At 26.8% G+C, this 19,796-nt stretch overlaps 1 protein-coding gene across 3 annotated transcripts in view; it reads right to left on the minus strand.

Moving 5' to 3' along the window:
* LOC114943302 (uncharacterized) overlaps positions 1 to 8,751 on the minus strand; it is a 57,413-nt gene extending 48,662 nt beyond the window's left edge. Inside the window, exons 1-13 of one of the 3 annotated variants that reach the window (XM_029318890.2) lie at positions 8,582 to 8,751; positions 8,230 to 8,513; positions 7,759 to 7,914; positions 7,536 to 7,673; positions 7,335 to 7,470; positions 6,426 to 6,479; positions 6,062 to 6,319; positions 5,884 to 5,985; positions 3,183 to 3,410; positions 2,935 to 3,111; positions 1,777 to 1,809; positions 858 to 912; positions 585 to 759 (exon numbers count right to left, since the gene is read on the minus strand). In XM_029318890.2, coding sequence (XP_029174723.2) covers positions 585 to 759; positions 858 to 912; positions 1,777 to 1,809; positions 2,935 to 3,111; positions 3,183 to 3,410; positions 5,884 to 5,985; positions 6,062 to 6,319; positions 6,426 to 6,479; positions 7,335 to 7,470; positions 7,536 to 7,673; positions 7,759 to 7,914; positions 8,230 to 8,246 — 1,529 coding nt within the window. In that variant the 5' untranslated portion in view covers positions 8,247 to 8,513; positions 8,582 to 8,751. The other 2 variants (XM_085481594.1, XM_085481595.1) reach the window with 2 other exon arrangements.
* Between the last annotated feature and the right edge of the window lie 11,045 nt (positions 8,752 to 19,796).

Consider the following 19,796-nt stretch of genomic DNA (forward strand, 5'->3'; position numbering starts at 1 on the left):
AACAAAAATAACTCGGTTTTTTATGCACTTTATGCCTGTGTACTTCAAATTTTAAAAAGTTAAAATTATTAGGGAAAAAAGATTTCGAAAAAATTTTATCATATAAAATTCTTTATGTGATATAAAAATGAATTTTATATATATATAATATATTTTTATATTATATATTATTCATTTTTAATTATATATATATAATTAAAAATGAATTTTATATATATATAATTCATTTTTATATCACATAAAGAATTTTATATGATAAAATTTTTTCGAAATCTTTTTTCCCTAATAATTATATATATATATATATATATATATATATATATATATACAGGGCATTATAAAAATACTGGAACAGCAAAATAACTCGAAAAATATGAGTCTTAGAAAAAATGTTAAGTATTGGGTTTTTATGATTTTTTCCTGGCTATTTAACGTTCAGATAGCCAGGAAAAAATCATAAAAATGCAGTACTTAGCATTTTTTTCTAGGACTCATATTTTTCGAGTTATTCTGCTGTTCCGGTACTTTTATAACACCCTGTATATATATTATTAACACAACATGTTTATATAAATTATACATACCTTGCGTCAAAATTAGTGTTCCGCAAATGTAATTCCTTTCGATAACTAGTCGTTGCTAATCCGTTTGGAGATTTTGGTGGAGATGTAAATCCAACAGATCTATCTAAAGTGGGTGAGCTAGGAGCTGATCGTGGTTGGTAAAATCTTATACTAGTTTCACTTCTATTAGGTCGCCCTATTTTTCACAAAAAAATAATTATTTATCAATCAATATATATATACTATTTAACATGCAATGATAATAAATATTATCAATATCAAAAAGAAGCATACCTTTCCATTTTAGTCCTTTATATGCCGTTTTCATATCTTTCCCTTTATCTTTCACCTGTTGGTATTAATCTTTATACTAGCATCGTATTATAATAAAAATAATGAAAAAGAAAGCAGAATTGAGAAAATTATTTTAGCAGAAGTAGCTCATTACTGTCTTTTCTTTTTCTCTTGAAAAGTAATTCATTACTATAATTTAAATAATAATGTATCGTACCAATTTGTAAGAAGTTAAACACTCAAAAATTTATATTTTTAAATCTTATTTTATATTAAAATATAACAAAATATATAAAAATATAATTTTAATAATTATATCACTATTAATTAAGTATAATAATTTTGATAATTTCAATAAAAAAAACTTTAAAAAAGTTGTAAAAAAAATTCTTAAAAATTTTTAAATATTGTAAAAATAAATAAAATAAGAAAAATTTTTTATTTTTCTTTCCATTCATAAAATTCCACATTGATAATTTGTCTTTATTTTATTTAAGATAATGACACTGTGCTAATTTTCATAATTTCGAACTCTTAAGTTATCTAACTAAATATTTTTTACAAATTAGAAAGAAACAAAATATGAAAAAATTTTCAATAGTTATGTAATTCTATATCAACACTCTTTGATCAATATATTTATTACATAAAAATTATAAAGGTTCGAAAAAGTGATAAAGGTAACTGTTGTTTATAAATTCTCAATATTTGTTATAAAGAAGAATGTAACAAAATTGTTTGTTTCTATTGCAAACAAAACTTTTGTAACGCCATTACTTTTCAAGTCAGACAAAAAGTTATAATTAATGTTCAAACATGTTAAAAAAGTACATGCAAATATAAGAGATATATAATAATATATTTTAAATTATTAGTATATAAAGTACAATTTTGATTAAATTTTGATATTGAAACTTACTGATTTAACGGCATACTTTACTGCTGGATTGGCCTGTAAAATAAGAAAATAAAATACTCTAACTTTTTAAATAAAAATATATAACATATACATATATATATAAAGGTATTTTAGGAGAAATGGTTAGCATTCTAGGACACATCATTTTAAGCAAAAAAGTTTATATAATCATGTATCCTATTCTGGACAATTGTAAAGATGCAGCATGTTTAGTCTTTATAACGAATACATTTATTAACTTAATATAACCAAATTCTTTGAAAAATTACATCAAATTTTAAGCTTATAATAAACTTGAATGACTAATATTAATTAATAAACAATAATTTTAATTAATACTAATTTTGTGACATAAGTAAATCTAAAGTGTTTTAATTACAGCAAAAATAAAAATTTTTAAACACAAGACTTATAAAACATGACCTAATGTTTATATTTGCAACCATGGTAATAGGAAACGACGAAAATTTAATGTATAACTAATTGTTTCATAACATTTGATTCTACTAAATTTATAAATACAGGGTGTCTGACATAAAGTGTCACACCAAAAATATACAAGTAGATCTCGTTATTTGGAGATGATTTTTCCTCAGCAAAAATGTCGAGGGAGGTTATCATTTTTTGCATGTTCACAATAATTTTTGCCATAATGTATCTTTAAAACTAACTCTTATTAAAATTTTATTAAAATAAACGCTATTTGAAATTTGGAGAATGTTGTTTTGTTTCCACAAGGCTTAGTTTGTTAAAAATTCCTCATTTTCAATCGCTTATAACTCGAAAATTATTGATGCTTCAATATTTTTGCTGAGAAAAAATTGTCTCCAAATAACAAGATTTACTTGTATATTTTCGGTGTGACACCTTGTGTCAGACATTCTGTATATCTGTTCTTAAGATTGAACATGTATAATATTTTTATAATTATTCAGAGTTGGACACATGTTTATATGAACTTTTTGCCTAAAATAATGCACACCATCATGTCCTAAAATATTAACCATTCCTCCTGAAAGACTCTGCATATAAAAATATGAAGATATTAGATATAAAAATTAGTTCTGGGAATAACTTTTATATAATAAACTACATAATACTGAAACTAATTTACATAACACCTGAAACTAGTTTAAATTATTTGAAATAAGCTATTACCTTATCTTTTACACTACGGAAAAATGCAGAGCTTTCTTTTCGCATAGTATAAGACCATTCTCTGTATTGCTGCATAAATTTACTATTCGATTTGGCTGAATAACTGCAAGCCTCCATTTCAAACTCGTCTGAGAAACCAAGTCCTGAATTAAGCATGTTTAATCTTTCTTCTATAAACTGAAAATATACCCAGAACATTTATATAGTATTAAATATAGCTATAAACGTTACACATATAAGAAACTTACTTGTTGAAAAATTTGTAATTCCAACATTTTTCGTAAAAAAGGTTGCATGGAAGATGGTCTACTTTCGACAAAAGCATTTTCATTGAATGTAATACGCTCACCCTGTTGTAGAGTTAATGCTTCTCTATAACCTGCAGTTAATTGCACTAATGCACGTAAGAATGCTCTTGACACACCATCTCCAAGAAGAGTTGATCTATTACGTAATGCTTTCTTCAAATTTGTCACCTACAATATAAGAATTTTATTTTATTTCATTATTTAAGGCTCCTAGGTCCTCGCCGCGGCCATGTTAGATTGTGACGTCAGAGACGAGACAGTATACACTGAAAATTCTTAGATGACATTTTTAGGAACCAGAAGCCTTAAAATGCATTACCTTATTACATACAGCAATATGATACAATATACAGGATGTTTCATTTTAATACATATAGTCGAATATTGCTGAAATTATGGCTGTAATGCGAACATATTTTACATAAAAGTTAAAAAATTTCCAAGGAAAACAGTTAATAATTTTAAATTTTAATTAAGTTTTTTAAAAAAGGTAAGAATCTTCTCTCGACCGTACTGGCAAATATTATTTATTCAATCACAACGTTTCGACCCTTCTTTGAGTCCTTTTCAAGGATACCGACAATCTAAGTAATATCTACGACAAAATAATAAAGGTCGTTTAGTCTCCAATAACTCGTCTAAGAGTCTTGACGTGTTGTCAAACTGACACTATGTTCGTTCTTGACATCTTAAAATTATAATTTTATTTTTATTTTTACAAGTATGTTTCGCTTCTTTTTATCATTTTGTAATATTGTGAAGTAATTTTGTTTTTTATTGTATTAATCTCTGTCAAGGTATATCTAGATCACTTGAAAAGGACTCAAAGAAGGCTCGAGACGTTGTGATTGAATAAATAATATTTGCCAGTACGGTCGAGAGAAGATTCTTACCTTTTTTAAATTCTGTCTGGCGATTCTCAAATATCTACGTTCTTAAGTTTTTTAAAATTATTTAAAATCATTCAACTTACAAGGGGACACTACACCCAGTACATCAAGAATCAGGATGCCAATTTTTTTGGTGATTCTAGAGGTCAAAAAAAGGTATACGTGTTTCGGCGTTTTGTCGAATGCTCCGTAGTTTTCGAGTAAAAAATTTTTAAAAAATCGAAAAGTGCAGCAGCGATTAAGAGCTAACTCGTAGGTCGCAAGTTCGAGTCCATGTCTTGTTACTTTTTTTTTTGTTTTATCTTACTAGTTTTGAAAAAGTGTTGTTGTTTAAATATATTTAAATATATATAATGTGTAATGACAAATATAATTTAAATAAAAATAAGATATAAAAACAAAATATTTGAAAAAAAAATTTTTTTATTGTAATAATTTAATTAAATAAATAAATAAATATATTTAAACAACAACACTTTTTCAAAACTAGCAAGATAAAACAAAAAAATAGTAACAAGACACGGACTCGAACTTGCGACCTACGAGTTAGCTCTTAATCGCTGCTGCACTTTTCGATTTTTAAAAAATTTTTTACTCGAAAACTACGGAGCATTCGACAAAACGCCGAAACACGTATACCTTTTTTTAACCTCTAGAATCACCAAAAAAATTGGCATCCTGATTCTCGATGTACTGGGTGTAGTGTCCCCTTGTTAGTTTTTTTAAAATGCAACCATCCTAATTATTTTATATAAATTGATTCTTCTCAATATTTTATATAAAATAATTTATCAATGTTTAGGGATGAGGCTTACGAGCCAATGCTAGGATGATAGTTGCAAAAATCAGTCTTGATGCACAAGAAAACTAGTATATTTCAAGTTTACAAACGTTTCGGTCCTCTACGTGACCATCTTCAGTGGTTACATTAGCAAAGATATTAATAAGTTCCTTGCGTGATGTGTAGGTCAAAAAATATAAAATAACATGAAACTGAAAGTTTCAATGGAGACTGACAGTCTCCTAAGAACGTTCAGACTACGAACATTACTGTCGGGCCAGGATATGCAGGAGACTTACACTTACACTTACACTAGCATTGAAACTTTCAGTTTCATGTTATTTTATATTTTTTGACCTACACATCACGCAAGGAACTTATTAATATCTTTGCTAATGTAACCACTGAAGATGGTCACGTAGAGGACCGAAACGTTTGTAAACTTGAAATATACTAGTTTTCTTGTGCATCAAGACTGATTTTTGCAACTATTATCCTAGCATTCGCTCGTAAGCCTCATCCCTAAACATTGTTAATTTTAACGAGCATTATCTAATTATTTAAAATATTTTATATTTTAATAATTTTACATAAATTATAAAATATTTCGTAAAAATATTCATTTTTCGATAATCTTATTTCAATACTTTTATGTACAAAATAATTAAAATAAAAAAATAACCAATTAGTACAAAGAAAATTCATAATTATTTAAAGAAAATATATTGCTTAAAGTATTTTGTTTACACAAAATTTGTTTAAAACAATATGTAATTGCAACTTACAAATATTACGAGAAATTGATTTATTAGTTAAAATTCAAGATTATAAACATTTTTCTCTCTTGAAATCTTTTGTATAAATATTTTCTCATTACAGTCATAGTTTTAGTAATATTTGATTATATTAAAATAAAACATCTTGTATATTTATAGTTTCATGATTAAAATATAATGCATAATATACACACCACATCTTGAGGTAAAGACTCCAAATCTTGAAATGGTGACTCTATCACATTATTATCAGCATCTAAAATAACAACTTCTCCTAAATCACTTTTGGGTACTTTCTGCAAAGAATATTATAAAATAATATATATTGTACATACATAATGACATATTTTAAAAAACTTTTGCTTTAAATACCTGAAGCGTTGATGTGGGAACCCCGATAAGAAATGGCATAGGAGCTAATAAATAATCTATTAACGACAAAGGTAGAACAGGGATATATATATGTTGCCAAATCATTGGATAAATTAAAGCATTGCACGCTTGTACGCACGCACTTAATCTAGATAAACGCTTTGAAATAAAAATAATACGACGTTCGTATAACATAGATGCAAATATCATCATCATATTGTTTGAATCAACAGCGCTATAATATTCAGTCAAATTTCTCTGAAATAGTAAAGTCACTTAGGAAAATACTTCATTATAATTTTATACATAATAAAATTTTACAACAAATTTATTTTAATATATTCAATTATGATGTTAAGCTTACGTTTTCTGGGATGCTAGGTAGTTGAAACTGTTTTGGACTTTGACAAATAAAATTCTGAAAATATTGAAATATTTTAAATGTATAAATGTATGTATATGTTTAAGTATATATAAAAATGATTTAATAAAAATATCAAGGAGTCTACCACTCAGCAATAAGTGTACATATTTTAAGCAATAAACGGCAATAACAAAAGAATAACTAAACATATTGAAAATGTGACATTAGGCAAAAAAAAAAAACAATAGTAGACAATACAAGGCAGACAGAAATAAAGAATAATGTTTAATGCAAAAATATGGAACTTATTATTATTTATTACTGTTTTTGGCAATAGATGTATTTTTTGCGGTAAACCCCTTGAAAAATATATTAAAAAGCAATTTTTATATGAAAAAAATGCATGTTAATTTGTATAAAAAATATGTGTAAAAAATATACTATAATATAAATATATAATATAAAATATATACAGGGTGTTCGGTAACTAACGGACCAATGATTAAGGGCGGATTCTCTGGCCAATTTGGAGACGATTTTTCCTTAGCAAAAATGTTAAGAAGTCAATAATTTTCGAGTTATAAGCAATTGAAAAAAATGGGTTTTTTGAAAACTAAACGTTTTAGAGTTAAAAGTCTAACATAATTACATTCTTTAGTTAATTTCAGGTAGAGTTTATTATAATAAAATTTTAATTTGAGGCTTTAGTTATAAAGATACATAATGACAAATATTGGAAAGTTGTAAAAAATGATGACCTTTTTCGACATTTTCACTGAGGAAAAATCGTTCCCAAATTGACCAAAGAATCCATTTGTAATCGTTGGTCCATTAGTTACCGGACACCCTGTATATGTGTAAAAAATATAAACATGTATATTTTATAGATTCTAAAAACAATTAATTTACTGTTGTAGAATTTGGTAAAGAGATCGATATGGAATTTCCAGGAATTGGAACTCCACAGGCATATATGTTCTCAAGAAACTTCCATAAATCCTCTCCACTGCCATTGCTGGTTAAAGATGCAATATGATTCAATAACCTATAATGAAAATACAGTATAATATAAATTTTGACTCTAAACACATTTACACATTTTTTACTAACTTGTAAAATGTTTCGTGCCATGGAAGTGCACTTAAAACTATCAAAGCTGTTTCTGTTTTGGGATCATGACGGCAAAAGCCAAAAGTCCATTTTGAATCTATACTAGTGAGTACGAATGAAAAATGTTGTACCAGCAAACTGAAATGATAACATGTAATAGAAAAATATTATAAGATATACAAAAATATAATCATATTTTTCTCTGTGCTAAATATCAACATACTTTTCAAATTCACAAGGATATGCAAATTTAGGAACAGATTTAAGTATTTCTTCATCTGAGAAAGAGCTAGGATATTTTTGAAGTATCCAAGCTGGTTTCTCTCCTACTGGTGCAGCTATCTCGCAGAAACATTCAAACAGTTGTTTGACATTTTCCCTGAAGATTATATTACTTAAATTAATATTTATATAATTCAAGTAAATAATGAAATACAATTGTAAATTGCAGTTATTATTATATTCATCAACGCAATATTTAATAAATAAAAATATGATATATAAAAAATACAAAAAAATAAAAAAAAATACATGACGTTTAAAAAATATAAAATATATTCTGTTAATCAAAAAAACATTCTGTGACGTTATCTGAGTGAAATTTTACAGATGGGATATATTATCGTATTCAATTTCGCTCAAACAAAATCAGATAGCTCTATTACACAAAGACGAAATGAGACAAAGGACTTACCTTAGTCGAGATCCCATGATAACGGTCGAAAAAAAAACAAATTCTTCGTATCCTGATCTTTATACATCATTGTATTACATGATAGTAATGATATTCCATTCGTATATATAATTTAAAAAATGTAATGTCAAAATATATCGTCAACACTTAGTTGCTTTTACTAGCTGTCAATGTAATGCGACTTTATCTCTCCTTTGCCTTTCTCAAATTACAAAGCGGTAAATATATCACTAATCGAGATGAAATCTGTGAATTCTTAGGTATTGTATCTATCACACGTTTCTCTGAAATTAGATTGAAACTGAATGAAAATGAATATGTGTCACGTAGCAATACACACATACATACTCACACACAGGTACTCGACAGAAGAGCACAATGAACGCTATTAAGCCTGATTCAGACAGACGGGTGCGTTTATTTATGCCATAGGGCGGTAACAGGATGCCGTCACATGAGGCGTAACTTGCGGTAACTTACGCCGACCAATCACATCGTCTCATTTCAGTATCATGTCACGTCCTAGTGACCTTCCTACTCTCTTTATTCCTAGGCTAGAAAGAATGGGGCGCTCTCTATTTTTATGAGGCAACCTGCTTACACCGGCTATACCTCAGGGACGCCGAGAGCACGGACTATACTGTGGAACTAAGGACCAGTGTTGTTAGACGGACTAGGTTTTTTCGCGCATGCGCGTATTACCGTGACGTAACCATGACGACTACAGTAACGTATGATGTTTGCGCGCGCAACTACGGACCAAGACCCTGGACCACGGAGTTTTGGCGGAATCGCAGGAAACAGATAAATTGAACGTACGTAAAAATAAATAAATTATTACAATATATGTAATATAAAAGTGTATTATTATAATTTATGTATATTAAAATTAATCAATAATTCAAATTATAAATTGTATAAATAAAAACTAAACTCGTAATTTACGTATGTTATAACATAGGTACACGTATATGTATATATTTTATAATTTCATTATTTGTTTATTGTATGTTTATATTTAACATTTTTAATTAAATTTATTATATTTATAATAAAAATTATACGATTCATTAATTATTTTAAAAAATTTTCAATAATTTAAGAAAAATTAAACAGAGGGGGAAATCAGAACCCCATTTCATGCGAGTGACTACTTCATTAATACTACATTCAATGCGCATGCGCGAAAAAACCTAGCCCGTCTAACAACACTGCTAAGGACCGAGTGTTGGCACAGATTAATAGACAGATCGCCAAAGGTCTGGATGAAGGAGAGACCAGCATTTCTCACTGATTTCAGCGCCATATCGTAGTAGTGGTCAATGCAGTAACTATTAATACGTTCCCAAGATAAGAGCGTCTCATGCTCATGAACTCGTCCGGCGGCATGTACGAGATTTATCTTTTCGTAGCGTTCGCGTATTTCGGAAAGGACAGAATTTTATGATGTTATAAATAAATAAATAAATAAATAAATAAATAAATAAAATATTAACCTGACCTATTATAATTATTTTTTAATAAATGTTTCATTATTATTATCATCTAAGTCTAAGTCGTTTAATTAATTTTTAGTTTTTTAATAATTAATTTAATTTATTCTAATCATTTTAATATGTGAAAAATATTAATACGTATACGTTTTATAATGAATTAATATATTTCGAGAGTCGAATTATATATTTTTAATAATATAAAAGTGTTAAAAAATTTTATTTGACTTTTAATTTTAATTATTTTAGCAAAGAGATCCGAAATCTCTTACACACATAATAGGGATTTTGTTCATCCATATAATTCGCAATTAAGTATATATGTTAATTATTAATTTTAATAAAATACAAAATTAAAATTAAAGGTCAAATATAATTTTTGAACATAAATATATTTAATTCGTTATAAAACGTATACCCGTGATAGTATTTTTCTCGTACAAAAATAACTAGAACAAATTAAATTACTCATAAGAAAATAAAAAAGTAATTAAATAATTTATATTATATATGATAATAATAAAACATTTTATTAAAAAAAACAGATTCAATAAATATAAGTATATATATAACATGTACTTATATTTATTGAATCTGTTTTTTAATAAAATGTTTTATAAGCTTAGAAAACTTGACTTTGACGTAACTAGCAAATTTTATTTAATTATTTCACGACGGTTTGACGTAATAAAATGTTTTATTATTATTATATAAAATATAAGTTTAAATTCTTTAATTAATTTTTAATCTTTTATGATTAATTTAATTTACTCTAATTATTTTTGTACGAGAAAAATACTATCATGGGTATACGTTTTATAATTAATTTAATATATTTGTGTTTAAAAATTATATTTGACCTTTAATTTTAATTTTTATTTTATTAAAATTAATAATTAACATATATACTTAATTGCGAATTATATGGATGAAAAAAATCCCCATTATGTGTGTAAGAGATTTCGGAACTCTTTGCTATAAAATAATTAAAATTAAAAGTCAAATATAATTTTTGAACACTTTTATATTATTAAGAATATATAATTCGGTTCCCGAAATATATTAATTCATTATAAAACGTATACGTGATATTATTTTTCTCATATAAAAATGACTAGAATAAATTAAATTAATTATTAAAAAACTAAAAAGTAATTAAACGACTTAGACTTAGATGATAATAATAATGAAACATTTTATTAAAAAAAGATTCAATAACTAGTAGGTCAGGTTATAATTTTTTATTTATTTATTTATAACATTATGAGCTATTAAGCTCATCATCTCGTTCGCTCTCTGTCTTGCTTTCATTCGGCAAGTCACAAACGATATATGATACTCGTATGTTCCTACTTCAACTCTCGAGAATCTGAAACAAACGAAACTCGTGTCCAATATACAGGGTGTCCGGTAACTAACAGACCAATGATTACAAATGGATTCTTTGGTCAATTTGGGAACGATTTTTCCTCAGCGAAAATGTCGAAAAAGGTCATCATTTTTTACAACTTTCCAATCTTTGTCATTATGTATCTTTATAACTAAGCCTTAAATTAAAATTTTATTATAGTAAACTCTACCTGAAATTAACTGAAGAATGTAATTATGTTAGACTTTTAACTCCAAAACGTTTAGTTGTCAAAAAACCTATTTTTTTCAATCGCTTATAACTCGAAAATTATTGACTTCTCAACATTTTTGCTAAGGAAAAATCGTCTCCAAATTGGCCAGAGAATCCGCCCTTAATCATTGGTCCGTTAGTTACCGGACACCTTGTATATATTATATAAAAGTGTATAGCACGTCAGAAGCTTGTGAGCTTACAGCGATAAGTAAAAACAATTGCGTATTTATTTCATTGCGTTTATCTGTTTAAACGCGCGCTTTAATTTTTCCAACGTTTTTGCCTGTTTATATTTTAAAGGTCCTCTCTTCTAAAAATCTTGTTTTAAAGATCCTCTCCGCGAGCAAAATTCGAAAACATAAATTATTTAATATTTTTACTTTATTATTTGTAAATCCTCGGTAATTTCAAAATTTTTCTATTTGAAAATTATTAATTTTCTATTGCCAATTAATTTTATCACAGACTTTACTCTTACTCCCATTACACTTTCGTTTGCGGTTTTCAGTATACGATTTTTTATCGTAGTTACTGAAAATTATTATTGTCAATTATACTTGTGCAGTGATTTGAAGAATTTACAATTTCGTTGAAATTGTTGATTTTTCAAAAAAATTACGAGATTCGCGGAAATTGCGTGCTTTCTTGGCATTTTCCGTTCGCGGCAGGCGGTTTATTTTTGATTGTTGCAAGTGTTTTTGTTTTTTTTTTTTTATTAAAATAGATAATAATAATGTGAAATAAATCACGATATTTGACAGATGTGCATATATATAGAAATTGTAATAATAATAATATTATATCATAAAATTGTAAATTGTTTCAATTTTTTATAGACTGCGATAAAAGATTTTACATTTGGATAAGAAACTGCGGTAAGTAAAAATATAAAATTCTTGAAAACGTAAAAATATTTGATAACGTAAAAAGGTGAACTTTGAAAAATAAGGAACTTAAAAATTGCACTAATAAATGGGCTATATATATGTGAGCCGTGCGCGGATGTAAGGTGTGTTATATCGAAATTTAATTAATAGAATTGAGAATTAATCCCAATTTTAAGTCTTACAAATGTCCAAGCTAATTTTTTGTACCTCGTGTACATTTTTGAAAGTTATATCGAAAAATTAAATTTCAATATGCGTCTTACATCTCACATTTCGCATACGGCTCACATATAGCCTATTTATCTTTTATACTTTATTTCAACCCTTATAGAAATTTATTACTAGTAACGCCAATTTATCACTTATTTCGAGTAATTAATCACTTTTATTTCGAATACTTAAATTACTGTATATTATAGTATTTTAAATACTCAAAATAAGTGATTAATTGGCGTAGTGATAAATTTCTACAAGAGAATAAGGAGCCTTTAAATTCTTAATGTAAAAAATTTCAAGTAATTTTCTTTAATAAAATTTAATTAAAAATTTTAATTAAAAAATTTTTGAACACTGTGTTATATCACATTTAAAATCGTGATTATTTCAATAAAAAAACATTTTATGTGTAAAAAATATATTTTTTATATTTAATAAATTTTATATATATATATGCATATATGTAAAATATTCTCTCTCTCTCTCTCTCTCTCTCTCTCTCTCTCTCTCTCACACACACACACACACACACACACAACGGGGGCCAAATCTCTCAAATTGGTCTCATGATCAATTAGCCTGGATTCGCACCAGGGGCAAAGTCTGTTGGTAATGTCAAACGAATTTAGCCTGGACTTGCACCAGGGGCAAAGTCTTTTGGTCGAGTCTACGAAATTTAGCACGGACTCGAACCAGGGGCAAAGTCTTTTGGTTCAAGTCTACGAAATTTAGCACGGACTCGAACCAGGGGCAAAGTGTGTCGGTAAGGGGCAAAGTCTATCGCACGAAGATGGCGGTCTCTTCTTTAGGCAGGCCTTTGGCGATCTGTCTATTAATCTGTGGTGTTGGGACGTTGGGGATGAGGAATTCTAGTTACTAGTGAAAAAAAGGTTTCTACCTGCATATATACCTGGAAAAAGAATTGCTTTGTCTTCCGTTATAAAAATCTGTGTCCAAGTTGGGTGCGAGAGAGAAAGATAGTTTTTTTAACCTTTATCCGCAATGCGCAAACGTAGATGACGTCACGGTGACGTCACGCTCACCGCGCCGTTTGAAACTGGAAATGTAATTGGTGCTTTCGCTAATTCGTGTTTGCGCATTGCAAACGGAGGTAACAATCCACCCTTCTCTTTCCTTATAAACGTAGTTCTCTCTCGCACCCAACTTGGACACAGTTTTGCGCTCCTATTCTCCTTCCATATCTATATGTTCTAAGGTTTCTACTAGCAATTCTTTCTAAACTATCTAATGAATTTATCAATTGATCGACTGTAATTTCCTTATTTAAATAGTTGTTAATTAGTAAATTCAATAACGAAAATATAATATAACTCTCAAATCTAAGGTCTTGAGAATCCCTCATGGGGTCCTATTATTAAACAATTATTAAATTATGCGAATTATCAATTTTCGCGAAGTCTCGCGTTTATCGTGTGCAATGGATCTGGAATGTTATCTAAACAAACGAGAAGTTGGTCTAAATCGATGTTTCCCTCTAAAACGTCTGTTAGTAGGGTGATAATTATACTTATTATTTGTATGAATTTCTTCGTTAATTAATTTTCTATTTTCTTCAATAGTAAATTCTGATGACATTTGAAAAATACCTTAAATATTTAAATATCTAGATAATTAGCATATTGATCGATTTCAAGTAATTTGTCTGGACACTGATCTTTTAATGATTGTATCAAATCCTTACGATGAGTTTGTTTCTGAAATATCCTTTTCTATTTGTGATACTAAATCACACAGTTCTGCGATTAGTAACTGTTCTGAGAATTGGTCCTTTATTGGTTATACTTCGTCCGTAGGATAAAATTGTTCCGGTAAATTATTTCTTTCTACTTGTGATACTAATTCGTGTAATTTCGTGATTAGTAACTGCTCTGAAGAATCGGTTTCTGAACTAAATGTATTAGATGGTTCTTTTAACAAGGATTCTATTCCGGAGTCAGAGGGAATTCCCTTGTCTGAGGTTGGTGATAACTCTGGGAAATTAGTTCTGAGATCAAAATAATTAAGGGTCGACAGGCGACATGGTGGAGACGCCTATCGGCCGGCCGGGAATTACGGATTCTTATTTTCCAGATATTAGCGAAAATATTGAATGAATCTTATTAAATTTAGGATATTCTTAATCAGTAAGCTCATTTGTAGTCCTCTAAAGAGCTATTTTATGAAAAAAAGATAAAAATAAAAATTTTTAATAAACTTGGGGGAATGCACAGCTAGGAACGGGTAAGGTTGGGTTAGCCGCGAGTCCGTATTTTATTTATTATAAATTTTTAAGAGCGAAAATGTAAAATCCGGCCTTTTAGAGGACTGCTTTATTATATAAAGAATATATTAAAAAAAAATTCACGAAGTTATGTCACTTATTTTATGAAATATCTGGACGATAAGATTCTCACTAGATTCATAAGGAGCAGGGGAAATTTCTGTGGTAACATGCTGACTGCTTGACAAGGAGAGAGCATCATTCCATCTTTGTCTCTCTTACATCGCATATGTAGTAGCGTCCATGTAGGTACAAAAACTAATACGTGAGCACACGGATGCAAATATTGAGAGATAATGTCAGCAAAAAGGCTATCATATTATTTTTATTTTTTTGTATATGTATGCATATGTAAATAAAGAACAAAAATAAAAACTATTTTAAATAATAAGAATCTATTTGTGTGTGTGTGTGTAATTAAAAATTAATAAAAAAATTAAAAAATCAATTTATATACCATATATTTTTTTTATATCATATAAAAAAATCTTAGAAATGTACTTAAATTTTTCGTAGATCCTCGATTTTTTTCATTGCTTCTAAACATTCAGCTAAAAGAGCAGTTGAGACTATTCAAATAAAAAATATTTCATCTTATTTTTTGCAAATAATATAATATATTTTTTATTTAGGAGTCCAAAAATATATGTTACGCATAAGTTATTTATAATTTTCGTTCAAATTAAGAGAATATTGTATTGAATATATTGTAATGCATATACACATTAATTTTCATTATTTTACTTGTTTAACAAAAACATGGTTTTTTGATAATAATTTAAAATTATTTCTGCTCAGTGATTTTTAAATAGCCGCAGTATATTGACGGTGCAAAGGTAGCATAATCAATTGTTTTTTAAATGAAAACTGGAATGAAGGAATTGATTAAGGGTGCGTTCCGTTATGCACTGCAAGTACTGGCACTATGACGTCATGCAAGTGTACTGTTGACAGCGTTCCTTTTTAATTTTGTGCACTTTGAAGCTACTGCAAAATAGTAAAACGGAACGCACTACAGTACGCTTTCAGCAGACTTTTAACTAACCTTTTTCGCTAATAATCATCGAGTGAAAAATTGGTGAAATGGATAATACCATTATTGCATTAATTACATATAATTTAATCGAGAATATATATGATTCGAGTGAGTCATCAAGTGAAAGCGATTTGGAAATGGAATTAATAAATGAAATGAGACGACAAATTAAAATACCTAGAATAAAATGTAAAAATTACGTTAAAAATATTGTATCATTATATTCAGATATGGAATTTAAAAGTTAGTTCCATCGTACACATGGAGGTAGCCATCTTGATTACTGCGAGTGCTTTACCTCGCCGGTTGCAGTAATCGCAACAGGAAATAACGTCAAAATTAATGACGTCATATACTCATGATAGTACTTTCGCAGTGCACTGCTATCTATATCGGAACGCTATTGGTAGTACTGTCAGTACTTGCAGTGCATAACGGAACGCACCCTAAAGCTGTTTTAATTTGTAGATTTAAAATTTAAATTTTAAGTTAAAATTCTTAAAAGAAATTATGGAACGAGAAGACCCTATTAAATTAATATAATTTTTTTATTTAAGGAAATAAATTTTATTTTAATGATTATATTTTATTGGGAGGATAATTAAATAAAATGAACTTTAATTTAAAGATAATTTTAACATTAATTAATGAAATTTTTATAAAGGATTGATTATTAAATTAAGAAAAATTTTTTTTTTTTATAATAATTATAAAAATTAATTACCTTAGGGATAACAGCGTAATATTTTTAGAAAGATCATATTAATAAAAATGATTGCGACCTCGATGTTGAATTAAAATAAAAATTAAATAAAGAAGTTTAATATTTTAGTCTGTTCGACTAATAAAATTTTACATGATTTGAGTTCAGATCGGTGTAAGCCAGATCGGTTTCTATCTATAATAAAATTAAGAAAATTTTGTACAAAAGGACTTTTTTTTAAATTATATTTTTTTTAATGAATAAATTTAATTTATCAAATATATGTAAATAAATAAAATTACTTTGGCAGAATTTAAGTGTATTAAATTTAGAATTTTAATGATGTATAATAGAAAAAGTTATACAAGTAATAATTTGTCAAAATTTAAGATTATATTTTTATAGTGCGTTAAATATATTAAGATTGTTAATTTTGTTATTAATTATATTAGTTGGGGTAGCTTTTTTAACTTTATTAGAACGAAAAATTTTAAGATATGTACAAATTCGTAAAGAACCTAATAAGGTGGGATTTATAGGATTATTTCAACCTTTTAGTGATGCTATTAAATTACTTAATAAAGAATTATTTTATGTATATAAATCTAATTATAATTTTTTTTATTTATGTCCTATAATTAGATTTGTTTTAATAATAATATGATTAGTATTTCCTTACATTACTAATATTTATTTTTTAAATTATTCTATTTTATTAATAATTGTTTTTATAACTATTAAAGGGTATGTTATAATTTTTATGGGATGATCAGCTAATTCGATTTATTCAATAATAGGGGCAATACGATCAGTTTCACAAATATTATCATATGAAGTAAGATTTATTTTAATTATTTTAGTTATTATATTAATAAGAGAGAGATATTCTTTTTTTGATTTTATTAATTATCAATTTTATTTATGATATATAGTAGTTTTATATCCTTTGTTTATTATAGTTTTTATTAGGATTTTAGCTGAATTAAATCAAAGTCCTATAGATTTTATCGAAGGTGGGTCAGAATTAGTTTCAGGGTTTAATATTGAAATATTAGGGGTGGGTTTACATTAATTTTTTTATCTGAATTTAGAATAATTATTTTTTTTTAATTAATTAGAATTTATATATTTAGTAATTTATTAAAATATTCAATAATTTTAACTTTTATTTTAATTAATATTTTATGTAGAATAGTAATTTTTATACATGGAATACTTCCTCGAATACGATATGATGAATTAATATATTTATGTTGGAAAATTATTTTACCAATAATTTTAGTTTATATTTTATTAATTTTTGGATTTAAATTTATATTATTAATAATAATTTAGTAAAAAAAAATAAATGTTTAAAAGTTAATAGAAAATTAAAATTTCTTTAATATGTTTTCAAAACATAAACTTAAATTCAAGATCATGAACTTAATTTAATAGTAATTTATAAAAAATTTAAGTATTAAATATAATTATTTTTAATATTTTAAATTTATTTATAATAATAAATTTTAAAATATTTATTTAAAAATAATTAAATCTCAAATTTTTATTAAGAAAGGTAATAAGATAAAATAAAGAAAGTAACATAATGATAAAATTTGTCTAATAATGATAAAAGGTATTTCAATAGATTGAGCTCCTGCTCATGTTAATAGAATAAAAATATTAATGAAAATTCAAAATAAATATTGATTTAAAAGATAAAATGATAATGAATTAAATTTTATAGAAATTAGAGGTAAAAAGTATAAGATAATAATTGATGATAATAATGCAATTACACCTCTTAATTTGTTAGGGATAGATCGGAGGATAGCATAAGCATATAGAAAATATCATTCAGGTTTAATATGAATTGAAAATGTATTTTATAAATAAATGAAATATTATATATATATATATATATATATATATATATATAATATATAAGTTTATATATATATATATACAGATATGACAACCGTTATCTTGATTTTTTCCGATTATTGATGTTACATTGCGTATAACTCTCATTTCTTTCTCTCTGCTACATAAGTACTTATGACGTGAAAGAACTTACGAGTAGCGTATGATGGCTCAATGCAAGAATATTTAATCACGTAAAAAACTTGAGTTCAAATATATCAATATCAATTTTTTTATAATATATTGGAATATAGAAAATCATAGAAATATATTTTTTATATAGGCGATAAACTTAAAAATTTGATATTGAAAATATTTTAATCATTTTACAACTACACATACTATAAATATATAAATGCAAAATAATTCCGTAAATAAATTTCAAGTAATAAATCAATTGCACACATGCACACAGCTGGTATGTAGATTTTTATTAAATTTATTTTCTGAATTATTTTACACTTATATATAGTGTATGTAGTAAAAATATTTTCAATATATTAAAAAATTTTTAAATCGTTGAAATATATTTTTTTATCATTTTTCTATATTCTAATATATATATATATATATATTATAAAAAAATTGATATTGATATATTTGAACTCTAATTTATATACTGGATGATATACTGAACATCCTTGCATTGATTATACATTACTCAACGTTCTTTCACGTTATAAGTATTTGGAGCAAATTATACAATAGCATCAATAATCAAAAAGAAATCAAGAATATAATCAACATATCCCTTATATAATATATATATATATATATATATATATATATATGTTATATATATACGTTATGCACATATGTGCATAACCATATATACAATTTCCAAAAAGTGGGTGCTTATTAGCCTTGTTACGCTACTGCCTTCTGCTACGGAAGGCCAGAAAGCATTTTCAGGCGGCATCTCGCGTATACCGGCACGGTAGAGGAACAAGGAGAACACGTGATTATCGGTCCTTGTCTCTCTACGGTGCGTCCGCGTGAGCAATGCAATGGTGTATGTACGTGTACAGACATGCACCACTACATAAAACCCGAGAATTGGTTTCTCGGCGTTGGCAACACTGAAATCGGAGTTTCGCGTTGTCACCGCGCGAGGTCTCCAACATCAATTCGGAGTTTGGCCGACCGACCTGTCGACCCTTAAGTGCTTCTTCTATTAAAGAATCAATCCCATACAGCACAGATTATTGCAATTATATTGCAGCAACGTTGCAATGTTGCAAGTTGCAATGCAACATTATAAAGACATTGCAGAGATATAAGTGCACAAAATTCCAGCACACTTGTAGCAACATGACATTAATATTTCGGAAATATTGCATGTAATCCAAATTCTATAATTTATACATTGTAATATATATAAATAAACTACAACGTATTTTCATTAATGATTTATTTACATTT

The sequence above is a fragment of the Nylanderia fulva genome, unplaced genomic scaffold (assembly GCF_048542155.1).
Source record: "Nylanderia fulva isolate GAGA-0341 unplaced genomic scaffold, ASM4854215v1 Scaffold183, whole genome shotgun sequence".
NCBI lineage: Eukaryota > Metazoa > Arthropoda > Insecta > Hymenoptera > Formicidae > Nylanderia > Nylanderia fulva.